Here is a 27,586-nt window from a genome sequence, read left to right as displayed (position 1 = left end):
GGCACTATATTGGAAATTGGAATTCTGATGGAGAAAGAAAATAAGGTAAAAATAAATAAATTAACAAATTAATTTATTGAAAGAAATGCTTTACCTTAGTACATCAAAATTAAGGCTTTAACTATTTCAGTAAGTTGCATGCATCGGTTTAGACCTCGTTCTGTTTTTCATTTTCTTTTGAAGAGCGTATCTATCGTCGAATGTCGCTCTTGCCTCTGCTGACTGCTGATTTGGACTCGTAATCTTACTCTTATTCTTACTGTGTCTATTGCCAGACATGTCTGCCAATAAATAAAATTGATTATTGGCAGACACTGTCTGATAATAACGATGGGCGATTATACGAAGACACTTTTGTGTGACTGAGAATTGAGATTTTGAACGTTCCAACTTTTCCTTCAAAGTTCAAAGTATTCAAATTCAAAGTCTGAAATTTGACAAGATCGTGTTTTGTTTTGTTTTTTTACCCCCCCCCCCCAATCCAATCCACGAAAATTTCCCCGTCCCCACCTCTCCGACTTGGTCATTTATCCACATCTTAAAATCTATCAGCTTATCTTTCAGATTACTTTTCATATCTCAGTGCTCCTCCAAATATAATAGAAGTTACCATCAATAAACTACCTCTACTACTACAGCCACCACCACATCATCATTACTACTACTACCACAGCAACCTCAACATCGTTATCAAAAACTATAGTAGCCACCACCAACTTTACATCATCATCCTCCTCCTCGCCATCATCGCTACCACCACCACCACTACAACCACAATCATCATATCATCATCATTACTACCACTACCACAGCTACCACATCGTTATTAAAACTACAGCTAGTGCCACCACCATTACATCATCATCATTATCCTTAAAGTTATAGTCATCATCACTACTACCACTACTACATCATCACCACCACCACTACAATCACAACCACCACATCAACACCACCATCACTACACAACAACAGACACATCGTCAACGAAACACAAAATAATAATATGAATAATAGTAATTTTTTTTTCAATTAATTTTTAAAAATAGTAAACAATACACCAAAAAAAAATATTTAAAAATAATGTGTGTACTACTGCAAATAATGAATACGAACGCTATCTACTATTCTCAGTATTTCTGCGAATAGAGGAATTCATTATTCGCAGTACTACTGCAAATAGAGGAAATCACTATTTGCAGTACTGCTGTGAATAGAGGTGACCTAAACATTTATCCAAATCCCAGAATATGGAGCGTTACTTAATGGGCCACCTCTATTCGCAGTACTACTGCTAATAGTGATTTCCTCTATTCGTAGTACTACTGCGAATAAGCACTTCATTTATTTGTCTTCTTTCTCAGAGCGTTGAACATTTCTTTTGAATCTTTATCTCTCAGTCTTTTCGTTCCTTTCTATAGAGTATTTCAAATTGTAATATTCGTCCCCACTCAGATCTCAAAAAGTGTACTAAAAGTAGAAGAATAAATAATTAGAAAACAAACAAACAGAAAAATTCAGAGGGCAATCAAATGGGGTCAGATAGAGAAATAAATAAATAAATAAAAACAATCTAAAGAAATTCGTGATCAGACATGGAACAAGCTGTGAGCAAACTTTGAATTTTATATTGGTACTAAACACTCTTTCATAAAATGCTCTTTGAGATATTTTGTATTTAAATACAATGCAACCGCTCTATAATGACATCACCAGGACCAGAAAAAAATGAAAATGTCATGAGAGAGAGTTTTCATTATAATAGAGTAACCAAAATTGGAACCAGGGTATGCAATACAATTATGTATATTACAACTGATGACCGATTTATCCGATTTTTTTTTCCCCCGTTATTGCTTCTTGCACCAATGAGTCCTTCTTAGTCTTCATCGTCTTGTAAACAAGAATATGATGCAACTATACATTGAGTTGACGTCCTGATTTGTTTTTAAAAATAGTTTGCTTTTTCATTAATAGTCAATGATCAGAGATAATGATAAGGGTCTCAATTCTGCATTATGTCAGAGAGTAGAGAGAGTGGTTTGCGGGGAGGGGGGGGCGGGGGAGCAGTAACAGAAAACTGACTTTGAAGTCTAAACTATAAACTTCATTTTGAATTAATACACCCATTGAGAAGAATGAATATATATAGTTTCTCAAACTACATAAGTTTCAAATTTGGTAATCTCAAACTGTTTTCAATTTAGTTTCAATTTTTGAAACCTGATTCACTCTGACTTAATTCTAAAATCAAGTTGAGGCTGTTGGTCACATTTTTGTTTTGGCATACAAGAACAGCTAGGAATCCATTCCTTATAGAGTTGTATTATTATTTTGTGAAAATATTTTTAGTCTTTTGCAGTCTTATGGGCACAAGGGTAAAAATCTTCTTGTTTAAATATATGATATCAGAGATTGAAAGTATACGAGAAGAAAAATTGGCAACAATTGTATATTGTATATATTCATACAATTTTAGATCAATGGTTATGTACATGTAATATTTGACCAAAAAAAACCCAATAAAATCGCAAAAACAAATGAAAGTATAAAAAAAAATATAAGACAAAAATTGATATCAATACTTTTATCGTCATTAAATCCAGCAGATGACAACTTACCGTTATAATGGACAAATTCTATTTTTAGTGTGATTTTTCATGTAATGCAGGAAAGGTGTTTGTATTTTTTAGTTTATTGGGTCTTGAAGTGCAAAGGTTCATGCTTTTGTATTAACTTTAAAACTGCTGTCAATTAATATTTTGATATTTTCTTTTGTTTCAGGAATTGGAGTACAGTGATCTCAACATAAAAATATGATGAAAAACCATGTCGTCAAACCTACAGTTGCAGTTTAAACCAATGCATTAAATAATTGTTATGCACAGTAAACATTGTACATTGCGATTGTGTTAAAATAAGGGGAAAAATTGAGCAAAAATATCAGTATGTGAATTATTATGAAGAGGAGGATAAGCATATTCTGTCAGATTCAAGAATGAAAAAGATGCTGCCCGGAGTTGGAGTGTTTGGAAACACAACTGCTATGAGGTGATTTCTTACAACTTTTGTTCTCAATATATGACTTCTCCATACTGTGCTAAATTTATGTTTTATGTTGTCCAATACACTGACAGATTTCTCCCATACTTATTTGGCAACGAGTGGTATATCATCTCAACCCCTCTTACACTTAATCCTCTTTTAATTTGTAACACCAGCAGTATCTGAATCCATTAAAAAATATGAATGAATTAGTTTCATTTAGTTTTGTTTTGATTTTACATATTTGTTTGATAATATGTTACTGTGCAGTCATTCTCATCTAAACGTGCGGCTATGTGGTCTTGTGGTCTGACACTCGCTTTCGGATCGTAAGGTCCTGGGTTCGAGCCTTGCTCGGCGCATAGTTGAGTCCTTGGAGAAGGCTCTTTACTCATGTTCTCTCACTGTTCTCAGGTGTAAAATGAGTACCTGGCCGTTAACAGTGTTGTCTCTGTCCGAAAAATTGTAATATAGCCTGACAGGCGTTATGTCCCGTCCTTAATGTTATATGTTGCTGTTGGCCAGGGTCCCCTTGTAAAGCGTTTTGAACATGTTTAGTGGATACTGCGCTATATAAAAGCTCAATTTTTAATTTTAAAAGAAAGGATCAAATTCACATGTATTTATGCTTGCTGAGAAATGAGAACTGCATTAATGCTAACATGGAAACAAAAATAGCTAAGTTTTACACAAACCGCATTACTTCGATACCTCCTGGGATTGAGATTTTGTTGGGGTTTTTTTGTTTAAAAAAAAGTTAAAACATTGTAAGGACATTAATTGTTACCTTGATCTTTGGATGAATTCCCCAGATGCTATGTGCCAGTACTAAAATCTTGTGGCTTTGATGTTGTGGCATTATGGGCACGAACAACAGAGGAGGCAAAGGAGATGTCAAATGAGTTGGGCATTGAAACATATACGACAGATGTTGACAAGGTTGGTTCTTTTTAATTGAATCATACATCTGTGATGTACAACTAACTCTCTCGAGTTCAGCCTCATTGAAAATCGAACAAATTTGTTTGATTTTCCATGCATATGAACTCGAAAGAGTTAATATGAATAATGAAGATTTTCTGATTGTTATTGATAAATACATTTGGTATTACATCAAAATGTGCAAATTTCAGCTTTTGTACTTTTTCAACCATTCAGACCTGTTATATTGAATAATATCAACTTGTAGTTCTTAGGGGAAAATGAGAGTAGCTACCATAAACAGATACATGATATTTTTTTAGTAGGATTAAGAAATGCTTCAAAGTCCTGAATATTCATCCCCTGCTGTCACAATTTTCTCATGAACAATTTTTTTAAATTAATGATGATTATGTAATTCTGAAGTTGGAATTCCTTGTTGGATTTTCTCATGCTTGTAGGCAGTTCTGAATGTGTATGTAGATCGTGGGTTTTTCATTTGATGTCTACCCAAGTTTAATGCTTTAGAATTTTAAAGAGAGAGTGTTGATGATATTATGGTGAGCACAATGGAAAGATCTTTTTTTTTTGACAGAGAATGTTAACATTCATTAATATCCCATGTTTTTGTGCAAAATGAAATCATTTAGACTAAATGGCTTTGGTCAAAGGTTATCGATATCACATCAATCTCATAAGTCATATCTAATGCAGACTTTGTGTGAGGATACATTCAAGTATTTGATAATGACGTGTGGATTTTATGATGAAATACACTAGGGATTTATCAGTTTTGTAAATTCTAATTCTAGGGCTATTGGTCAGGACTGACCAATGGGCACTTGCACGTGTTGGTCAGTATTGGCCACTGGGCACTAGCACCTATTGGTTAGCACTGACGATGTACTTTAGCGCTTGTTTAGTGCTGACGACTATCTTACACCCATTTGTCAGTTTATAATTATTCAGTTTAGATACTATGGCATTCTTTGATAGTCATATTACTTCAAAATATCTTGAATTTCGATTTAACTTTATGACAAACTACTAATTGAAACTAGGCCAGGACTATGGTCAGTACTGACCTATAGATAGCTCGAAGATGACGTTACTCAGAGCGGGTGGTTGGATGGGAGCATCACCCTTGAATCATATACCTATGATGTTCGCATGGGTGTACGATCCGATAGTGATGTCGTTTCTTCTTCTCTTTCTAGCCTATCCTGCTTCTTTGGTTTGTGATTGTATTTTTGACAGGGGATATTTTTTTTTCTGTAAATCTTCTGCCTGTTTGTTCTTGGTTATTTATAATTTAGCTTATGATATCTTTAGGTTATGATTTTGATTTACATTTGTACTATTTTTGTTAGATTGCTTGTTTTTTTGTTTCAGCGGTCTCTCTTATAACCTCAATTGTGTTGGAAGTGACCTAAAGCAACAAACAAAAAAAAACGTTACTCAGGTGTTTGTTATTGTTTTTTGCCATCCGCGTTTATGAGTAATTCTCACCAAACTTTATTAAACAGACTATACAAGTTCATGGTTACACATAATTTTGTGTGTTCGTCCGTTATACTTCCGGATGGCAATGTTATGAACTTCTTAGCCAAGCGCATAGTATCTATAGCCCTTCTCCTACAGAGTAGCTATTGGTCGGTACTGAGTTAGTGGTGGACAGGTGAATACTTCATCTAAATCTTTTAAATATTTTTTTTTACTGACTTAAGAATCACAAGCAGCAAAAATAAATCGAAAGACAAAAACAAATAAACATATCACCGCCTACCAGTGTTGCTGATTAAAGAAGAAAAAACAAACAAGACTTGTGTGCGAAATCTTTATGAATAAAGATCAGTCCAGATAGGATTAACAGTAACAAAGTTGAGCTGGAATTGTGGCCAAATTTTGTCAGATTTAGGCACCCCTAGATTCTAATCATACTAGAGCAAACATTCTCAAATTAACAATAATAATAATAATAATTTTTTTAACGAATAATTCTGCAGAAACCAATACGAAAATTTTACAGTTGATTCAGCGCCAGTAGAAAATGATGGTTGAAGTAAAAATATTTAGGTGAATAAAAAAGGTAACGGAACCAGCACTCAGTACTGACCAATAGCCACTCCGCAACAACAGGGCACTACTGTCCAATGGGCACCAGCGCCTGTGGGTTACTACTGACCAAGAGCCACTTCGTTTTGTAAATATACAAGGAAATGAAAATGCAGACAGACTAGCCAAACTTGGTTCAACTTCTGTATCCTTAGAAGCAGCTTAACAAATTATCAAAGTAAAGAAGAGGTATATATATTATATATATATATATATATATATATATATATATATATATATATATATATATATATATATATATATATATATATATATATATATATATATATATATATATAGATACAGTAAAATTACTTTAAACCGAAAGAAGCTAAACCGAAAAATACCTTAAACCGCAAAGAATGTAATAAATTGTACTAGTTCCTTCATTATCTTTGTACTAATGAACCGAAATACTTCTAAGCATTACTTTCTTTAAACCGAAACAAATTGAGAGCACCTTCCCTTTTTCTCTCTCTATTTTTCTTCAAAAATTCGGAAAGGTGGCCACACGAAATAATGCCCGATAATAAACAAAGACCGTAAGCATAAGATGAGGGTGGGGGGGTAGGAAAACACTTCAATCACTGCACTTGGGCCTGGCCAACACCACAATCGCACAGACTGGAAAAGGAAGACGACGGGTGACTGGCAGGCGAAATTGAGGAAAGAGGGGGAGTTGGGGTGTAGAATCACGCAAGCGAGATGTTCTCGCTCGTTTGTTGATGCTTTGGAACCATTGTCTACTATAAGAAGTCGTTGTTTAGAACTGACTGGATTTTCAACACGAAAACTTACCATTGACATGCCATTTCATTTCCACTTTGTTTAAATGAGTGTGTAAGGAGGGGGGGGGGGGGGGGTCTATGTAATTAGGCCCTGAACCTAATGGCTTTTCAACAAAAGAGGGGAGTGTAGTAGACAGCCTAGCATTGACACGCATTTTCATTTCCATTTCACTTCACCTCTGAGTAGCTGCGCATCATTCATTATCAATTATCACACAAGACCTTTCAATCTTATTTTAGCTTTACATTTTACTAAAAGATGTCCAAAAGAAAGCACTGTGCTTACATGTTGGAGTTTAAAATCAAAACACTATGTGAAGTCGATGAAAACAAAATTGAGCAAGACGGAGATATGTAAAATACACGGCATCCCAAATTCAACTCTTTCAACAATTTTGAATGGAAAACAAAAAACCCGAAAACTATTTTTTAAACACACACACACACAAAAAAAAGAATAATAAAATAACTTTTTTTTTTTAATGGTTACGAAGACGGCATTCATTCAACAACTCCATTTAAGGGGAAACCCATGATATGATTAAATGAGCAAATTCCTTAAATTACAACTGCACTTGAAAAACATCGCAAAACGGGAACTTACTTTAAACCAAAATGTCTTTAAACCGAAATGGTTTAGAAGGTCCCCAAAATTTCGGTTTAAAGTAATTCTACTGTATATATATATATATAGATATATATATATATATGTTTGTGTGTGTGTGTGTGTGTGTTTATCCTTTTTTAAATATAGGGTTGGGTGTCAGAATTGTCCCAGCATTCCATCTTAAATTTTTACCCATGAGCACAGAATTTCTGGCAAAACTACTTTTTACAGATTGATATATGAGTAACTTGCTAATCTTTTTTAAATCAAGGTTAAATCTATCACCTGTTGACTCAAATAATTTAGAAATTTGCTAGGACATAATGAGTACCGTAATTTGAAGTTTGGAGTTGCAATCTGGCCGCCCTGTTGCCGTTTTCATTTGTGCCCGCCTACTAACTATATTACCAGACCAATTTTTTATCCTTGATGGTTTAAAATATTTGACTCAATTTATGTTAAGTTCCACAGTACAATGGAATATATCTATTATGATAAAATTGGGATTCATTACGACATTGAAATGGTTTTGTTTGACTAGGCTCTCAAAACACTGAATAGATGTAATCAAATTTATATGGACACTTTCTGTTTGTAGATGAGTGTGTTTAGGACCTATGATATTCAATTTTATCATTTGTTTTAGAAAACATACATATTATCACAGACCTTTTTTGGTTTTACTACCATTGCCACATGAGAAAGAATTCACACATTCAACTACAATTTGGAATCGAGCAATACTGATATCAAATTGAAATCCAGTGGTATTGATATTTTCATTATATTTCTTCTGCTATCAAAACAATCCTTTGTTAGATAATTTTTCAAGATCAGGATTTATAAAACATTTCATATACCTGTATAGTTTTGGCCAGTTTGTTGTAATGAAACTTTTTATCTTACTTAAAATGTTGATGATAATGACTACTAACTAGCTGTTTGATTATTGTTTTGTTGTTATTCATATTCAGTGCCATTTTGTGCTTGATTGATGGGTTGAAACAAAAAAGAACCTTGTTTATAGTGATAGATGCATTAATGTTATCATTGTTTATAACATAATTTATAATTCAATTGAGAAGTAAGTTGTCTCTTTGGCGTATTTTAAGTCAAATTGTAATATTGAAATATTGATTGATTTGATCATCTAAGGTTGTGATGAATGTTTCTTTACAAATTTGTAGCGTTTCATCAAGATTCTGTCAAATATATCATTTTCCATTTATCCTGAGTGTAAAGGGTTTTGCTAATCTAAAGGACTATTTATGTGTTGTCCTGATTTGATTGGCATGATAGTGTATGCATTGCAATTGAAAAAGCCTGAGACCAGTTTTTTTTCGTTTAAATATGGAGCATTATTTTGTTATCAGTATCTGATCTATTTTTATTTGTTCTTATGATTACTAATTGTTAAATCAATGATTTACATGTGAATAACCGATTTACATGGAAGAGTACGTTAATAATGTTGTTTTAAGATATGATGTGTAGTTTAAAATATAAATAGAACGTTTGAATTGCAATGTTGTAACAATTTCTAATTTTTGGTGTGTCTGCACATTTGTACCTCTCTCAAAACCTCAAGAGATCCTCAATAGGAACATCATGTTGTTGTATCCATACTTACCTAGATCATGAATTTTAGTTGCAAACTTAGGCACTTATGAATTTAGGCTCATCTGGTAACATAGTTGTTCGATAGGCAACAATAAGAGAATAAATGGCTCTCTATTTTCAACAGTATTTGGGTGTGAAAAAAAAAAAAAAAGAATTTGAGTGCATTTTCACATATGCACCATGGACATTGTGCTTTGCAGTAGTGCAGTAGATAATATGGAACCAATACAATACTAATGACATGTTAGGCATCCTTTTTGTTCTGCACTCTCACATTTTCTGACACTACCTAACACTAAGTGATTTTTAACTCCGGGGTAGAGTGAGGTGACGTGTGCAAAGTACCTTTGCTTTAAAGAACACAAGGCTATGGCCATAGACTGTAATCATTGTGACTCATCCTGTCACAAATATGTTGAACATAGTTTGATTTTGTCACAAGATGGGGCACACAGAACCACAGAGCCAAAGACACTATACACTGCTTACAAGAGGCTGTGCCTAAAGTTTGTTACGTGTTGTGTGTGATGCAAGGGTAAAGTTATTTCAAGTTACAGTTTACTAAATTAGAACAAATCAGTGAGACAATCTTTTGTGTGAGATTATTTTTGTTGTAATCACATCTGAATGATTCTGAAATGTTTTTAGTTTGGGATTTCAAATTTTCGCTAGTCGCTTGTGTCATAATTTTAAAATGACTACAACAATGATAATAATAATAATAATAATAATAATAATAATAATAATAATAATAATAATAATAATAATAATAATAATAATAATAATAATAATAATAATATGATAATAATAATATAATAATATGATAACATAATAATAATAATAATAATAATAATAATAATAATAATAATAATAACAATAATGATAATAATAATAATAAAAGATGAGGATGATGATAAATAAATAGATAAGTGTATGTTAGATAAATAGGTATTTAAATAACTAAATAGCTATCTCTGTGTGAGTAAAAATTACAGATAGACCTCTTTTGCATGAGATTTGTTATCAGTGGGTATTGGCCCACAGTGGCATTCCATAGTTTCAAGATTAGATAATCATTTTCAATGTAAATTTGGGAACAGAGATCATGTTAACATACAAGCCATTTATCTTATCCCAAGCCAATGAAAAACATTTTTTAGATAATGGGAAAACCTGGGATTGTGTTGACCTAGTCCCTGTATATTTTTAGACACTGAATTGTAGTCTATTCAGAGTCCATATTCAATAGATATCGTCAATCAACTAAATGTTGACGGCTTTAGTTCCTTTTCATTTTGTTTATTTGTTTATTTTATGTTACTTCATTAGACTTATCATCCTAAAAATACATAATCACTTATGCAGATCATTTGATGTTTAAAAGATATGAGATATTTTTGATAATAAGATCCAAGCATATGGAATTTCTGTAATACATGCAGTTTAAGAGTATCCTGCTGAAGACTTTGCTTTTGATTGAGAGGAGCATTATTCCCCTCCAATTTTCCCATTCAGAAAGGTTGCCCTTTTTGGGATTTTTACTATAAGACCTGTGCTCCATACATCTGGCCTTTTCTCAGCATTCCATATATCTTCAAATATTTTTCTAAGCAATTCTGGGGTGAATTTGTTATCGGCTTTGAGCATTTATGCAGTAATTCCAATCATAGAAATAGAATAGAGCAACAACAAAAATTGAAAAACAAGGATGTGATGGTATCATAACCCTCTCAAAAATGGAAAAAGACTTGAGTCATTTTTATTAACCATGTTTATTATTTCTTATACAGGTCCTTCTTCATAAAGATGTAGATCTAGTTGTCATCAGTTGCCCCCCACATCAACAAGCACACATCGCAGCCAAGGCTCTAGGAATTGGAAAGCATGTCTTGTGTAGCTCTCCATCAGGCCCCAGAAGTCGAGATACACTGCCTATGGTTAATGCTTCTCGTTATTATCCCCGACTCATGTCCTTGATGTGTCATGGACTTCGTTTTCTTCCATCCATTATAAAATTAAGGTCTCTGATTAGAGATGGATATATAGGAGATATAACCATATGTGAGGTCAAAGTTCATTATAATCATCGCTTAAGGCATACATTTGATTGGATGTGTGATGAGTTAATGGGTGGAGGGGTGCTGAATATGTATGGAGGTATGATGGTAGATATATTAAGTTATATGACAGGTCAGAAAGCAACACGTGTTCAGGGAATGCTTAAAACCTACACCAAACAGACAGAGTTTGTAAAGGGTATCAGAGAAATTACAAGTGATGATTTTTGTTCTTTTCATATGGAGATGGATAAAGGAGCTTGTGCAACAGTCACTCTAAACGGGCATTTAGCAGGTCAGTTCCAGCAAGAAATTATCATTGTTGGAACCAAGGGAAGACTTGCTTTGAGAGGAGCTGATTTATATGGACAGAAAAGTGATCGACCTAAAGAAGATCTCCTAAACTTTGATCCTGTGAATTACAAAGATATTGAAAGCCTGGGCATTCCAGAAAAGGTTAGAGGAGAGATTCCGACCCCATACATGAAAGGAATTGTTCATATGATGGAGTCGGTGAAAGATGCCTTTGAACAAGTGGCTGAGAGACAAGGCTGGAATGCAGATCCCCTTGATCCAGCAGCTACTTTTGAAGACTGTTTTTATGTGCAAACGGTGCTAGATACAATTCGTGCAGCAAGTAAAGCACGACAATCTATTAAAGTGGTTTTGTCTGATACTGAACCAGAACCAAATCCATTTTTATCTACAGCAATGAGACGCAGCACTTTTTCTCTGCATTAATTTATTTTCAAGGTTGTATAAAACTGTAAAATGGCATTATTTTGCAAAGATTTCTCAGTGTCATGATTTTTTATTATTATTATTTTGATTGTTTCTTAGAAGTATAAGATTCAAAATTTAACATACGCAATGGAAAACAGTTTTATATAATGGTTGCAAGTACTTTTAGCAAAGTAATTTTATATAAGTAATTCATCATTTATTGTAATTTATCATTTTGAAATATTTAAATTCCTGTTAAAAATACCTTGTCTTTTGACTTTCAGCTTGTATGCGACTGTTCATTTGTTAAAAATTTGTTGTTCTATGTTTGTGCTATATTGAAACGTTTTGACAATCTAGCCAAATTATTGAATTGTTACCAAGAAGCCATCATAGCACCATAAACAGCAAGACTGAAACTCAGCACTGAAAAGGCACAAGCCTGTACCACAAAACTGCACAGCAAATTGTATTCTGTTCATGAATTATAAACATGACTGTGTGTGTATATATATAAATATATATATATATATATATATATATATATATATATATATATATATATCTATATATATATATATATATATATATATATATATATATATATATATATATATATATATATATATATATATATATATATATATATATATATATATATAATATATATATATATATATATATATATACAGTAAAATTACTTTAAACCGAAAGAAGCTAAACCTAAAAATACCTTAAACCGCAAAGAATGTAATAAATTGTACTAGTTTCTTCATTATCTTTGTACTTATTCTTACGATGAACCGAAATACTTCTAAGCAGGACTTTCTTTAAACCGAAACAACTTGAGAGCACCTTCCCTTTTTTCTCTCTCTATTTTTCTTCAAAAATTCGGGTAGGAGGCCACACGTAATAATGCCCGGCGATATTAAACAAAGAGCGTAAGTATAAGATGAGAGTGATGGGTGGTGGGGGGGGGGGGGGGGGGTTAGGTAAACACTTCAATCACTGCCTAGGACTTCATATACTCTATAGATGTCACTGATCACTGCACTTGGGCTTGGCCAACACCACAATCGCACAGACTGGAAAAGGAAGACAGCGGTTGACTGGCAGGCGGAAAGAGGGGGAGTTGGGGTGTAGAATCACGCAAGCGAGATATTCTCGCTCGTGTGTTGATGCTTTGGAACTGACTGGATTTTCAACACGACAATTGACATGCCATTTCATTTCCACTTTGTTTAAATGTGTGTGTGTGTGAGGGGGGGGGGGGGGGGGGGGTTCGATGTAATTAGGCCTTTGAACCTAATGGCTTTTCAACAAAAGAGAGATGTGTAGTAGACAGCTTAGCACTTACACGCCTTTTCACTTTTCATTTCTACTTCACTTCACCTCTGAGTAGCTGCGCATCATTCATTATCAATTATCGCACAAGAACTTTCGATCTTAGTTTAGCTTTGCATTTTACTAAAAGATGTCTAAAAGAAAGCACTGTGCTTACACGTTGGAGTTGAAAATCAAAATACTACGTGAAGTCGATGAAAAAAAAGTTGATCAAGACGGAGATATAATGTAAAATACACGGCATCCCGAACTCAACTCTTTCAACAATTTTGAATTGAAAACGAAAACCCCCAAAAATATTTTTAAAACACACCCAAAGACAAAAATAAAAATAAAAAATGTTAATGGTTACGAAGACGGCATTCATTCAACAACTCCATTTAACGGGAAACCCATGATGCGATTAAATGAGCAAATTCCTTAAATAGTTACTACCCTTGAAAAACATTGCAAAACAGGAACTTGCTTTAAACCAAAATGTCTTTAAACCGAAATGGTTTAGAAGGTCCCCAAAATTTCGGTTTAAAGTAATTCTACTGTATATATATATATGGAGATAAAAAATATAAAGTGAGTAGATATATATATACAGATGTCCTGTCGTGGCCTGTCATTAGTCAGTTTAATGCGACCTACTGTTTTCTATTGCCATTCCTGAAGTCTGGCATAAGTTCTGTTGGGTCATGGTAAGGGGTCCCGATAGCTCAGTTGGTAGAGCACCTGCTTCACACACAAAATGTAATAGTTTTATATTGTTTCAATTGTTTTGACTGGATGGTATGACTAGATGTATATACATGTAAATGGTTTTGACCTCATGTGTCTGCCGAATAGTGACACAATCTGGTCTATGCCAACAATTTTGAGGATGAATCGAATTGATCACGTGGAAAAGAAAAGAAAAAGAGAATGTATTTTATATATTATTTATGTAATACTTATCCAATATGGCTTTGCATGAGGAAAGTGATTATATAATATAATATAATATATATATATATATAATATATATATATATATATATATATATATATATATATTTCATCTTCACATTTTCATGACAATTTTAATTTTTGAACATGACTGATTTGTGCTATATTGTGACTTTATGTCGTACTTTTTTTTTCTTCAATATTATTCCGATTTTCTTATTAAATTTTATTTTTTCAATGTGTTTTAAATCTGAATATTTTTTACCTCAAATCATTGATTGAAAAGCTTTTGTGATGAAATGTGGTACAAATACAGTGAGACCTCTCTAATCAGGCGGCTATGTGGTCTAGTGGTATGACACTCGCTTTCGGATCGGAAGGTCCTGGGTTCGAGCCTCGCGCTCTGCGCATAGTTGAGTCCTTGGGAAAGGCTCTTTACTCACATTCTCTCACCGTACTCAGGTGTAAAATGAGTACTTGTCCGTTAACAGCATTGTCTTTGTCCGAAAAATTGTAATATCGCCTAACAGGCGTCATGTCCCGTCCTACATGATAAATGTTGCTGTTGACCAGGGACCCCTTGTAAAGCACTTTGAGCACATTTAGTGGATATTGCGCTATTTAAAGCTCAATCACAATGTTTTTTCTTTGTCCTGAATTTATTTGGACATCATGTTATGTTGTTAGAAAAGCTTCTCATTTATACCACAGTTACTTTGACTGACTTTTGTTACTATTGAAGAGTTTTAACTCTCTTCTGTTTAATTTCTATTTGGACTTCCAATTGATCTATGATTTTGTCTTTCCCATCAAATATAGCGGTTTAGATTACTTGTTGATATGTAGTTACTAAAAAAAGTAATTTTGATTTGCATTAATTTTATGTATCTAATTATCAATAATTAAATTTTTTTTTGTTTTAAATATATATATACTGCCACAGGAAACGATCGGACTGAGTCTGAATAATCTGTTGATTGCACATGTGCATTGGAATTTGAGTCCGAATAGCCATGGCAGACTATTCAGACTCGAATCCGAATAATTACAGCCCTGAAAAAAGCTAGCTCCACTCCTACTTCTTATGTGTGAGGCAAGCAACGGTGATGACTTTGGCCATGGCTGGGGTATTCGGGGTCTCCCTGTTTCTTCTATATCCCTGTATCTGTTTTCCCATTCTCATGTTGCTCTCTATTATGGAAAATTGCCAAAAATCACTGATTTGCCGGCTGCAAAATGTTCATTTTTTTTCAAATTTTCGAGATTTTGCACCCAAAAAAAAAAAAACAATCAATAAATATTTTTTTTAATAAAAAAGGCGAAAAAAAGATGGTCTTCTCTACCCCTATATTTGTTTTCCAACATGATTTCTGTCTTTGTCTTGGAATGAAATGACGCGGGTGGTTGGATAGGAGCATCACCCTTGAATCATATACCTATGATGTTCGCATGGGTGTACGATCCGATAGTGATGTCGTTTCTTCTTCTCTTTACTAGCCTATCCTGCTTCTTTGGTTTGTGATTGTATTTTTGACAGGGGATATTTTTTTTCTGTAAATCTTCTGCCTGTTTGTTCTTGGTTATTTATAATTTAGCTTATGATATCTTTAGGTTATGATTTTGATTTACATTTGTACTATTTTTGTTAGATTGCTTGTTTTTTTGTTTCAGCGGTCTCTCATATAACCTCAATTGTGTTGGAAGAGACCTAAAGCAACAAACAAACAAAAAATGAAATTACTTGGTTTTGTCCTGGCCCTAACAGGTTTCCCTGGCTGGGAGGGAAAGTCAAATATATAGAGTTTTCGGAGATGATTTTTTTTGTCTCGTAAATCATCTTCTATCTGTTATGCACAGTATTATTTTTGTTTTACATTTTAGTGTATTCCTCTTAGTGGGGACCTGTGCTTAAGTCAGGGTGAAACATTTAGATAATCTCAAAATAAGTACACTGATAGCGTGTTCTTGGAATCTACATCTGTTCCCTATTTCATTCCCCTTTGTCTTACTTTTTCTTGGGTACTTTAATTGTAATTCTAGAATTTTTTAATATCCCATTTTCTTCTTTTTACTGGCGCTGATATAACCTTACATTTGTTGCAAGGGCTGTGAAATCCTTAAAATACTTAAAAAACAAATGCCTTTCTCTTCCATGAACTAATTATGGGTTTTGAGGAAAATTAATCGGAAATTTTAGCAATTTTTTTTTGAAAATTTTGCTTTTTTAGCTTGCAAAATTTGGGATTTTTAAAAAAAAAATTTTTTTCAATAAGGTAGATATATGATTAGAGTTATTGGATTTGTATATGATCTGTGCTTGTCATTGAGTTGGAAGGAGCTGGAACATGGTTATGTAGTGAGATGATAGTTTGCCGATTATAGTACAGACGGCTCTTTGTAAGAACTACTTTATCTTTAAACCTATCTATCACAACCCAATCGGTTGGTTTTGGTGAATACATGATATATATTATATGTTTTTATTTTTTTTGGCTGTAGCTGGCTTCATAAAGCCGAGTCCCCTTTTTTTATTTATCAAAATCCTCCACATTTTTATAGGTTAATCTTTTTTTTTAAATTACCCTAGTTATCATGAAAATGATAGAATGGAGGAGTTAGATAATGCACTCTAATTGTTTACTGGGATCTGGAAGGTCCTGGGTCCGAGCCCCTCATCAGGCACTTTCGATTGGGTTTTTTTCTTGGGCAAAGTTATCAACTCCCTATTTGCTCACTCATGACGTCATAGGTGAATCCTGTTGACATCAGACGTTTATTTGATGCATTTTATAAATTCCTTCATGGAAGGCCCAGGTGAAGCCGCGCAGAAGGGCAATTTTTTGAAAAATGTGGTTTATTATTTTTGGTTTTGTTATGATTTTCAGAAAACGAATTTTCTGATGTCTTTTCACCTCCCGTGGTGGTGGAGGGGTCACTACTGCTATGTCTTCTATCCCCCCTATATCTGTTTTCTTTGCCACATTGCTTTCATCCTTGTTCTGGATTGACATACCTCTGGGGGTTTTTTCCTAGTCCTGACAAGGATCCGTAGCTGAAAGGGAGGCATTTAAATGTTTATTTCCCTTTTTTTTTCTTTTCTTTTTAGAAATATGTATTTTTTAAAATTGTAAATCATATCTCTGCTAGTTGTAAAGTATGTATTATAGTTTTTAGTTTTGAATGTATTTTAGCTCTATTTTTTAAACATTTGAATGTATTCTTCATGGCGGGATCTTTTCCTTGTGCCTGAAAGGGACTTTTAGGTTATGCCAAAATAGACACATGATTGCTCATGGAATCTTCTGTTCCCTGTTTTAACCAGACCCCTTTGTCTTACTTTTTCTTTTGGGATTTAAAACTTCAGATCTACAACTTTTCCCATATCTTCTCCTTTTCTACTTGTGTTGAATATTTGGGGCAAGTGCCGTCAAACCTCTATAATTAAAAACAACAACAACAAAGAACATTAGATACATGGTTAAGAAATTCAGCAAATCACGTAAAACTAAATTTAGCAGTTAATTAAGATGTGATTCACAAAGAAATGCAATTTTGTATTTATTTTTTTTTTGTAAACACCATCTGACATGAATGCTTATTCTTTGAATATGATCAATGATCAATATACCACAAGATTATTGTGTTTGTTTTTATCTTGTCATGTCTACTATCTCCCGATAGTGTTGTACGGTATATACGTTTTCCTTTTCCGGTGTATTTTCTGTCTTTGTCTGGGTGGAATAGGGTAACTTGGTTTTGACTAGGCCCTTGCCAGTGTCCTTGGTTGGATGGACGTAGTCAAATGTATAGCATAAAGTTTAGAAGATGATTTCTTTTTCTCTCTGGGGTTCCTGATCTCCCATAGTGAGTAGGGAGGTACTTACTCTATCTATTTTCCAGTTGCTTTCTGTCTTTGTCTTGTAATGAGATTACTCAGTTTCGTCCTGACCGGAGTCCCTGGCTGGGAGGGAAACTGTCAAATGTATAGTTATAGTTTTTGGAGGTTATATTTTTATCCTTGTAAATCATCTCTGTTATGTTTTGTATTTTTTTTTTTTTTGAACATTTGATTTGTAAACATTTGAGTGTGTTCCTCTAGGCTCTTAGTGTGGACCTATGCTTGTGTCAGGATGAGATTTTTAAGCTATCTCAAACCATGCACGCGGGTGGTTGGATGGGAGCATCACCCTTGAATCATATACCTATGATGTTCGCATGGGTGTACGATCCGATAGTGATGTCGTTTCTTCTTCTCTTTACTAGCCTATTCTGCTTCTTTGGTTTGTGATTGTATTTTTGACAGGGGATTTTTTTTTCTGTAAATCTTCTGCCTGTTTGTTCTTGGTTATTTATAATTTAGCTTATGGTATCTTTAGGTTATGATTTTGATTTACATTTGTACTATTTTTGTTAGATTGCTTGTTTTTTTTTTTTTTTTGTTTCAGCGGTCTCTCATATAACCTCAATTGTGTTGGAAGAGACCTAAAGCAACAAACAAACAAAAAAATCAAACCATGCACAATGATAGTATGCTCTTTGAATCTACATGTTCCCTATTTGTGCCATTTCCTTTTGTCTTACTTTTCTTGTGCGTTTTTAATTGTAAATCTATAACTTGTTTACTGTTCCTTATTCTTCCTTTTTACTAGCGCTGAAATGACATATATGTTTCGCAAGCGCCTTAAAAACAAACAAAAAACTTTTTTTTTCTTCTTTTTAAATCATCTCTCTGATATGTGCTTTTATAGTTTTTGTTTGGAATATATATTCAATATTTTGTATGCATTTGAGACTAATCCTCTTCCTTTTTACAGGCGCTAAAATAACCCGAAAGTAGTGTGCTAATAGTGATAGCGCCGAAAAACCTTTTTAAGAAAATATACAACTACTACTACTACTGCTACTACTACTACTAGTATTAAAATGTTCAATGTTATCCAATTAAGATCATTATAGTCATTGAGTGATCACTCAAAAAATGTAGGTACTATAAATTATTTTCAAACAATTGTAAACCGTATTCATATTTAAGTCAATATAACTATATAACCTTCGTAACATAACTTTTGGTTTTCTGCCAAAACACAACTTCAGTGATCGTTAATAATAAATAATGTAACAGTAACAGTAACAGCTTGCCATGCGAAAATGTGTTGTGATCAGTTATTTGCTCACATGGTGATATTACTGGTGCCAAACCACAGTTGTGTATAATTAGTGGCATCTAGCAACATGGCATTGTTGTTATTTTATTATGTTGTTTGTTTGTTTTTTTTTGTATCATGAATAAAAACACTGTGACTGTGACTAAATAAAGTGGTAAATGTAGCGTTATTTGTTATTTACTGGTACTGTTTAACTTTATTTCACTGGGTGGGGTTACTGACCTCCCACAGTGGACAGGGAGGTACATACTGTGTCTTCTATCCCCTTATATCTTTGTCTTGAGGTATTTTCTGCCCACTATAGGAGAACAGAAGACATACGTATTGACACAGATTGATGTAATATGTGACGGGGAAAGGGTCAGGTCTGGACGTCCAACCAACTATAGTTGAGTTATACACGTAATTCTATAACTTAGTATAAATGATCTCGAACCAGATAGTGGGTCCTCGGCTATATGAGAGATAGCAATCCCTCTCATGGTGCCCCTTGACTAACAAATACAGTAGAACTCGGAAATAGCGAGTTCGACGGGTCCACTCCTGATTACTCGCTATTTCCGAGTTCTCGCTTTTCCCGAGTTGCCAGGAAAGGTTATAATATTGCTGGTTATTCCCCTCAGTGTGTAATTCGAGTAAAAGCCGTCGCCCCTATTTCAATTTCTTCACAGAAGTGGCAGAATGCTTGGTTTTTTTTTTTTTTATTTTTTTTTTTTTTTTTTTTTTTATTTTCAAGTAAAATCATGACTAGAAAAAAAAACAAGAACATAGAATGTGTGTGTGTGCGTGTGCGCGCGAGTGTTTGTATGCACTCGGCATGTTTGATGAGGTAAGCAAGCGCATCACTCAATCACTGACCCATTGAAATAATGGTTCCACACTCCCCTCTCTCGCTGATCGTGTCGTTCGTTAACGATGCTACTCGCTGACCGATGCTGCGAAGTGAGGCATGTTGACATGTGCTTACCTCGCGCGTCGCGTGGCACCACATTAGGTGAATAATTGACCCCCACCCCCAATACACACACACGCACACAAACCCAACCCCCACCCAAATTTGTGTCGCCTATTATGTACTACTACAGACTAGGCTACTATGTAATATTACTCGTAACGAAAAATAAGAAAAGAAAAGAGGCTAGGCTAAAAATATTTAAATTGCCATTGTCTCTTGTTTTGCTTAACTTCGTCGCAGTCCTAGGCTGGGGCAGGAAATGCTCGTTATTTCCGAGTTTACCTCTTTTTCATACTCGCTACTTTCATGCTAATTTTATTGACTCAAATAAGGGAAAAAAACGGGGATTTAGATTTTACTCGCTATTTCCGAGTACGTTACTTTCATGTTCTACTGTACTTTGGAGATCCTTCTGCCTGCTCTTTGGCAGAGAAGTGGAAATCTGATGTTCATAATAGCATCCATTTGGGCGCACATACTACTCTGGAATAAAGGCTTCCTGGACTTTATTACAGTATCAGTAAGAGGACACACTGAGTAGCAGGTGTCAAAAGATTCCCGAAAATAAGCTTCATTGCTTCCCTGTCCACTTTGAATTCCGGGACAAGGACACAAAAAAAAAAAAAAAAAAAAAACCTGAGGAAGAAAAAGCAAACAAAAGGGGAAGAGTAATTGACAGTTTAGGCAGATCGATAGTGACCTCTATGGGTGATCTAAGGATCCCACCCAAATGAGAGGATAGTAAATATGTAAATGGTTCTTCTTTAAAGCAAAATACTATGAACAGAGCTCACAAAGCAGACACAACACCGGATGGAAAAAAAATGATTTAGAAAGGTTGGTGGTAGAAGAGATAGCAAGGCAATGGATCGATGGAGAAACCACTGGCCAACATCCACCTGCCCCGATGAGAATTCTATCCACAATTAGTGCAACCCAATATATTTCATTTTAATTATGACGTATATTGCAGTCTTATGTTAGCCAAGGACTCTGGCAGCTTGGAAAAAAAGAAAAAAAGTAATCCCATTCCAAGACAAAGAGCAATGCAGAAAACAGAAATAGGGAGGTAGAAGACATTGCAAGTGACCTCCTGCACACAATTGGAGGTCAAAAGACCCAACCCAGTGACACCGTTTCATCCTATTTAAATGCAAGTAACAAAAACCAAAAGAAGTTTAATCTTGCTGTTTATTTTTACCACTTTTCCATTTTTATACATCCAATAAATAAAGACTTATTATCAATAGAAGATATGGAAACGGATGTTGTCATCCCAAATCAATAGCACACATATTTACATAATTTATGGAAATGACAAAATCTTGAGTGGTGGATGTTAAAACGATAAAATTTTAAAAGAACAGTCTGATGAACTATGTTTGAAAAGAAGGCTGATAAATGGTAAAGAAAGTAAAAGTAGGCTATTCTGTTTAAAATCGCTTTCTATTATTATTACTCTACCTTTAACCTCAAGAAAGTTTCAAAAAATTTTAAACAAGAGCCAGTGTTGCATTTTAATATTCCTAAGGATACAAATTAAAGTGCTGTACAGTTCCTTTTTTTCCTTCGTCCTAAAGAAATATAACAATCAAAACTGAGCAAATTCAAATCACTTATGTATCACTCAGTACGAACAATTTGTATGGGTTATCACAGAAAAAAATAAGAGAGGGAAAAGAAGTTATAACTACGACAAAAATAATATGAAGCTTTCAATAAAAGTTGAAAAAATGATATCAATATATTATAATGACAAGAGCGTGGAGCAATAGATGGGATGTGTAAAATATATGACAACATGGACAAAGATTATTTCAGAGGTGTCAAGAGAAATGATGTTATCACGAATTGAAAGGTAAACTACTAATTGACTTGTAATCTGACGATTTATGACAATTAAAAAAAAAAAATGTTTAATTGAAACTGAAGTCTTCGAAAGGCATAAAAGGAAGCCATATAGCTCATTTAGAACTTAGTGGACCAATTATTTTAAATAAAATCAACCAAACAAAAACAAAAATCAGTTTCTTTTTATAACTTATGAAAACAGAAGGGAACAACAATTTACTCTTCACCCATGAAAACAATTGATGATACTTTAGAATGTACAATATAGCTAATGTTTATTTGCCCCACTTAAAAAAAGCGATCATATTATGTAAATACACATAAATATCTCCTGAGTTGACTACTTATTCACCATAAACACTCTCATCACTGTATGCAATGTACAAGAAGAAATCTTCCTCATGGTGTTCCTGGAAATTGAAAAAAAAATAAAGTAAAGAAAAGGATTACAGTAGTGAAATTTAACAAAGTTAAGAGTACGTTACAATGAAAATAATTTTCAAGGACAAGGCACAAACAATGGTCAGTCTAATACAATTACTAGACACTTTGCAATACCAAAAAAAAAAAAAAAAAAGGCTGGCAGATTTTAGAGGAAATGTACTAAGGAAAAATAAGTTCTCTAGAATTATCTGGCAGAGCCATAAGACATACTGGAGTTCACCGGTACTTTATATCTTCTCTTTCAATATGTTAAAAATTAAATGTTCCTCCTTCCACTGATTGCCCATAGTATTTCCTCACTTATGAAAGTTCAGACATGTCTTCATTTCATGTGTCAATAATCTACGTATTTATCTGTTATGGTCGTGACTACGTTATCACAATTAATTTGACCCTCTAATGAAAATTTCCGCACAAACATTAATTAATTTAGTGAGGATAATAAAGTATTATATAAATATTATTTACCTGATATAGAGCACCCATGGTAGCACTGGTAGGTGGGATCACATTGTTGACAAAGAAGAAGAGGGCATCCTCTGGTCTCAAGTGAATGCGTTTTCGGATCAAGAAGTAGAATTGACCAACAGTCAGATCTGAGGGAACAAGGTATTTCTTTTTGTCCAAATCCCCAATTCTTGCCTTAGGTGCTTTCTCAACAATCACCTTGAAGGAGGAATAAAGATATGAATCAAAATAAAATATAAGCCATTGTCAAAAGAAGTTGACTTAAACTTGAAAATTAAAAATAAAGCAGCCCATTAATAATGCATGAGACCATAAGAAAAAACTATTTCATAAATATCGTTTAATTTCTTCCTTTTTTAGAAATGTAATAATAATGTGCAAATACAAGGACCTGCTTTCCATACTTTTTCTTCTCGAATACTATCGGAGGTGAACACCGAAATCTGGACCTTCACTTTCGCATTCGTTGATAAAATTCTATGTTTCTATTAAACAGAAACAGAATCTGCCATAGCTCTCCATTGGCGTTAACTGTGCTAGTATTGCGTTTTCTCGTGCAATGTTTGCAAGTAAGTAAATTACTTTAAACCGAAATTTGGGACCTTTAAACATTTCGGTTTAAAGACATTTTGGTTTAAAGCAGTTTCCCGTTTTGCAATGTTTTTCAAGGTAGTAACTATTTAAGTTTAAGAATTTGCTCATTTAATCGTATCATAGGTTCCGTTAAATGAGTTGTTGAATAAATGCCGTCTTCGTAACCATAAATTTTTTTTTTTTTTTGGTGTGTTAAAATATTTTGGGGGTTTCGTTTCAATTCAAATTGTGAAGATTGAGTTCGGAGCCGTGTATTTTACATATCTCTGTCTTGATCAACTTTTTTTTCATCGACTTCACATAGTATTTTGATTTTAAACTCCAACGTGTAAGCACAGTGCTTTCTTCGGGCATCTTTTAGTAAAATGCTAAGCTAAAATAAGATCGAAAGACAATGAATGACGCGCAGCTACTCAGAGGTGAAGTGAAATGGAAATGAAAAGGCGTGTCAATGCTAAGCTGTCTACTACACACCCCTCTTTTGTTGAGAAGCCATAAGGTTCAAAGCTAGGACTTCATATTGATGTCACTGGTTCAAAGGCCTAGTTACATAGAACCTCACCCCCCCCCCCTCACACACACATTTAAACAAAGTGGAAATGAAGTGGCATGTCAATGGTAAGTTGTCTACCATCCCCCCCCCCTCCCTCCTTATTCTCGTGTTGAAAATTTATCAGTTCCAAAGCATCAACACACGAGCGAGAACATCTCGGTTGCGTGATTTTAACACCCCAACTCCCCCTCTTTCCTCATTTTTCGCCTGCCAGTCACCCGCTGTCTTCCTTTTCCAGTCTGTGCAATTGTGGTGTTGGCCAAACCCAAGTGCAGTGATTGAAGTGTTTGCCTACCCCCCACCCCCACCCCACCCATCACCCTCATCTTTGTTTAATATCGCCGGGCATTATTACGTGTGGCCACCTTCCCGAATTTTTGAAGAAAAATAGAGAGAGAAAAAGGGAAGGTGTTCTCAAGTTGTTTCGGTTTAAAGAAAGTCCTGCTTAGAAGTATTTCGGTTCATCGTAAGAATTAGTACAAAGATAATGAAGAAACTAGTACAATTTATTAAATTCTTTGCGGTTTAAGGTATTTTTCGGTTTAGCTTCTTTCGGTTTAAAGTAATTTTACTGTATGTTTAACCAGTGTCTTATGCATGTGACACTTTATCTAATTTGTTCCAGAACAGTTGGAGACTAGGGAGGTGGAGAGGGAATGTTACTGATATGTATTAAAATCAAAGAAGTGATTAGGGGTGAGGAAGGTAGGGTGAGAATCGAGAAGAGAGATGCCAGAGAGATAAGTGAGGAGTGGTAGTGGTAGTGATTAGGTACCGGATTCATAATAAAGGGTGCTGAGTGTGTAATCAACAATGCGATGTGCAAGATTTGTCTTCTTATTACAGTACACACTAAACCATCTGTTATTGAATGAAACAGGACACACTAAATGCTGCACCTCATTATAATGAGATCTCCCCCACCCCCCACCCCCTCACATGATAAAATACTCAAACACACAGAAATCTCAAACAAGTAGGCCGGGTCCCAACTTGTTTGAAATTGCCATACTGCATATGATCGAAATGTTTGCGTATCAAGGTCTCATACGTCACTCATGCCTTTTTGTTGGAAAATAGTAGATAAATTCACTGCTAAGTCCCTCACTTTTAGACAAACTAAACACATGAAAAACATCACGCGTCAACTTATAGCCTGAGACCATAGCTATCCAGTGCTTGTCACAATTTCAACACAAGCAATAGAAAATATGTATGGCAACATCATATCAGGTGTCGCAATGCATTTCATTCATCAGTGTCAAAATATTGTGATAAACACTGATTGGACAAAGAAAAAACATTGTGATAGTGTGAGACAGGCAACAATCCTTCTACAGTTTAAAGTAGGGATATGAGCTGAGTCAGTGTGATATGGGCAAAACAGAATTTCTTCTGAACTCTTTTTCTATTTCTTTATCAGTTCCACCTTCTGCCTACTGCCCACATTGTGTCGTCCTCCCCTCTGTATGCGCACACTGGAGTCTGAATAGCCACGGGAGACAATTCAGACTCGAGTCCGAATTGCCACTTCGGGTTTTTATTTCTTAAGTAAGTAAGGATAATTAAAGGAAGACTTGGGTTATTTCTCTTAGCACAAGGAGCTTACGGAAGGCCTCCTTAAAATTATGTACGCACTTCGACTTCGGGATTGAGTAGACATTCTTAACAATGAACAACTTAACACATTCTCTCAACTCAAACTTAAAATATCTAGCAAAAAGGGAACTACCTCGCCAGAAAAAAAACGGCAATAAAAATAGCAAAATCAAACTGGGTCATTGTCATTATTAATTAATATACCAATATCATAATCACAGTCATTGTCAACGAGTCACAGTCATAGTAGGAAGTCTAGCCTAGTCATAGTCGCAGTTGACGAACAAATCAAAAAGGCAAAGTCACAGTACAGGCTAAGTTCCTCAACAGAAATTGAAATTGTATTGTTATTGTGTAATAATAGATAGAGATAATAATAATAAATGGGAATTCGGACATCAAAATAAATATTTTATGGAAATAGTAAAACATTTTGAAAATCTAAAATAAAGATCATTAACACAATATAAAATCAAATCTAGTTGATATTCTCTGCTCAAGGTCGAAAATATCCGTTTGTTGACAAAACATTGGTCAGCTGGGGGGAATGGAATGGAAGATCTGATGAAATTCAAGAAAGAAAAAAACACTTACGGGTACTCTATCTGGGTACTTCTTGCGAATTTTTTCACCCTCTTGACGCCTTTTTTCAAAGGGGTGTTCGTCTTTGTATTGCCACTTCATAATTAGGGAGTTAGAGTTAGATATCACAAACGATTGAAATCAAGGTGTACTGTAAGTTTGATGTCTTGTTAACGTTTCAAAACAAAGATGGCTGACTAATTCCACCCAAACAACAATGTTCGTACGCAGTAGCCAAGATAGTGCACGGACTTTTCGAAATTTCTAAGACTATGTAGTCAAGAATTGATCAAAAATGGATTATAATTTTATACACTTTATGATAGTTTTCAAACAATGATCAAAATTTTTCATGGATAATCTAAACTAGAACCTGAAAATGCGTATTTATACAAATTATTCAGTCACATGATGAAAACAAATGCGTTAGGGTTTATATTTAGTAACACACTCAACTGCAAACTGCAAAAAATCAGCTGCTTGGGGACGTGCGTTGAGAAATTGAGAAATCACTGGAATTTAAATAGAATAATGATTAGATATAATCAAATGGGATTTTTGAAAAAAAAGTCAATGAACAGAAGTCTATGTCATGTATCGTTAGGTGTTCTGACTTATTGTAATGATTGACTTTTATTTATACTTTATATTATTATTGTGTGAATGATCAAAGGAAGATAACCATTTAATATTTTCATTGAGTTAGTTTGTCATGAATTATTTCCCCTTATTAGACCCTATTATTTTATGTTTATATTTGTTACCTATATTATTGTTAGTACGTTGCCCTTGTCATTTATAGTTGTAAAATAAAGTCCTCTCTAATGTGCTAACCTCAAAAGAGACTTCATGTCATTTTTTTATCAAGAACCATCCGGCTATTTATGGAGCACATGACACTTATGTTTATATTTTTAATAGAGGGCTTTTTTTTAATGACATGTATGTACCTGTACTTATTTTATGCATAAATTGATGTGTAATACATCAGTGATTGCCCCCCCCCCCCCCCTTTTTTTTCCCCCCAACCCTAGCTTCGGAAAGACCATAGTGACATTTACTACTCTGTTCACGCTGGACAGCATCCTAAATCGTATCCTTCGTGCTCAAAATCATCTAAAAAGCTAAAGACTTTGATGTCCTTGAGAAAATGTGAAGAGCCGTAAATTATTGAAAACCCATTTCATACAGATAAGATCTCATATTATCTGTTCAATAAAGAC

General features: G+C 34.2%; 2 protein-coding genes across 2 annotated transcripts; one reads left to right on the top strand and one right to left on the bottom strand.

The window, feature by feature from the left end:
• Window positions 1–12,380, top strand: LOC144972120 (glucose-fructose oxidoreductase domain-containing protein 1-like). The gene is made up of 4 exons (XM_078913204.1): window positions 1–45; window positions 2,785–3,051; window positions 3,858–3,984; window positions 10,887–12,380. The coding sequence occupies exons 2-4, from the start codon at window positions 2,999–3,001 to the stop codon at window positions 11,892–11,894; spliced, it is 1,188 nt and encodes a 395-aa protein (XP_078769330.1). The 5' UTR covers window positions 1–45; window positions 2,785–2,998; the 3' UTR covers window positions 11,895–12,380.
• A 9,065-nt stretch (window positions 12,381–21,445) lies between these two features.
• LOC144971562 (gamma-aminobutyric acid receptor-associated protein) lies at window positions 21,446–26,726 on the bottom strand. The gene is made up of 3 exons (XM_078912601.1): window positions 26,376–26,726; window positions 23,036–23,233; window positions 21,446–22,533 (listed from the first exon to the last, which is right to left on the bottom strand). Exons 1-3 carry the CDS (start codon window positions 26,463–26,465, stop codon window positions 22,468–22,470), a joined length of 354 nt encoding a protein of 117 aa, XP_078768727.1. The 5' UTR covers window positions 26,466–26,726; the 3' UTR covers window positions 21,446–22,467.
• Window positions 26,727–27,586: the final 860 nt, after the last annotated feature.

This window comes from Berghia stephanieae, chromosome 4 (genome assembly GCF_034508935.2).
Source record: "Berghia stephanieae isolate SIO BIC M18660-M18661 chromosome 4, UCSD_Bste_1.3, whole genome shotgun sequence".
NCBI lineage: Eukaryota > Metazoa > Mollusca > Gastropoda > Nudibranchia > Aeolidiidae > Berghia > Berghia stephanieae.
The sequence above is the reverse complement of the archived record's forward strand: the minus strand, read 5'-3'. Positions and strand labels throughout refer to the sequence as shown.

Coding starts and splice junctions, on each gene's coding strand:
- LOC144972120 (XM_078913204.1), top strand. CDS start 2,999: ATGAAAAAGATGCTGCCCGGAGTTGGAGTGTTTGGAAACACAACTGCT. Junction 3,052..3,857: donor GGAAACACAACTGCTATGAG/GTGATTTCTTAC, acceptor TGAATTCCCCAG/ATGCTATGTGCCAGTACTAA. Junction 3,985..10,886: donor ATACGACAGATGTTGACAAG/GTTGGTTCTTTT, acceptor TTTCTTATACAG/GTCCTTCTTCATAAAGATGT.
- LOC144971562 (XM_078912601.1), bottom strand. CDS start 26,465: ATGAAGTGGCAATACAAAGACGAACACCCCTTTGAAAAAAGGCGTCAA. Junction 23,234..26,375: donor AGTACCCAGATAGAGTACCC/GTAAGTGTTTTT, acceptor TCCTCCTTCAAG/GTGATTGTTGAGAAAGCACC. Junction 22,534..23,035: donor CCATGGGTGCTCTATATCAG/GTAAATAATATT, acceptor TTCAATTTCCAG/GAACACCATGAGGAAGATTT.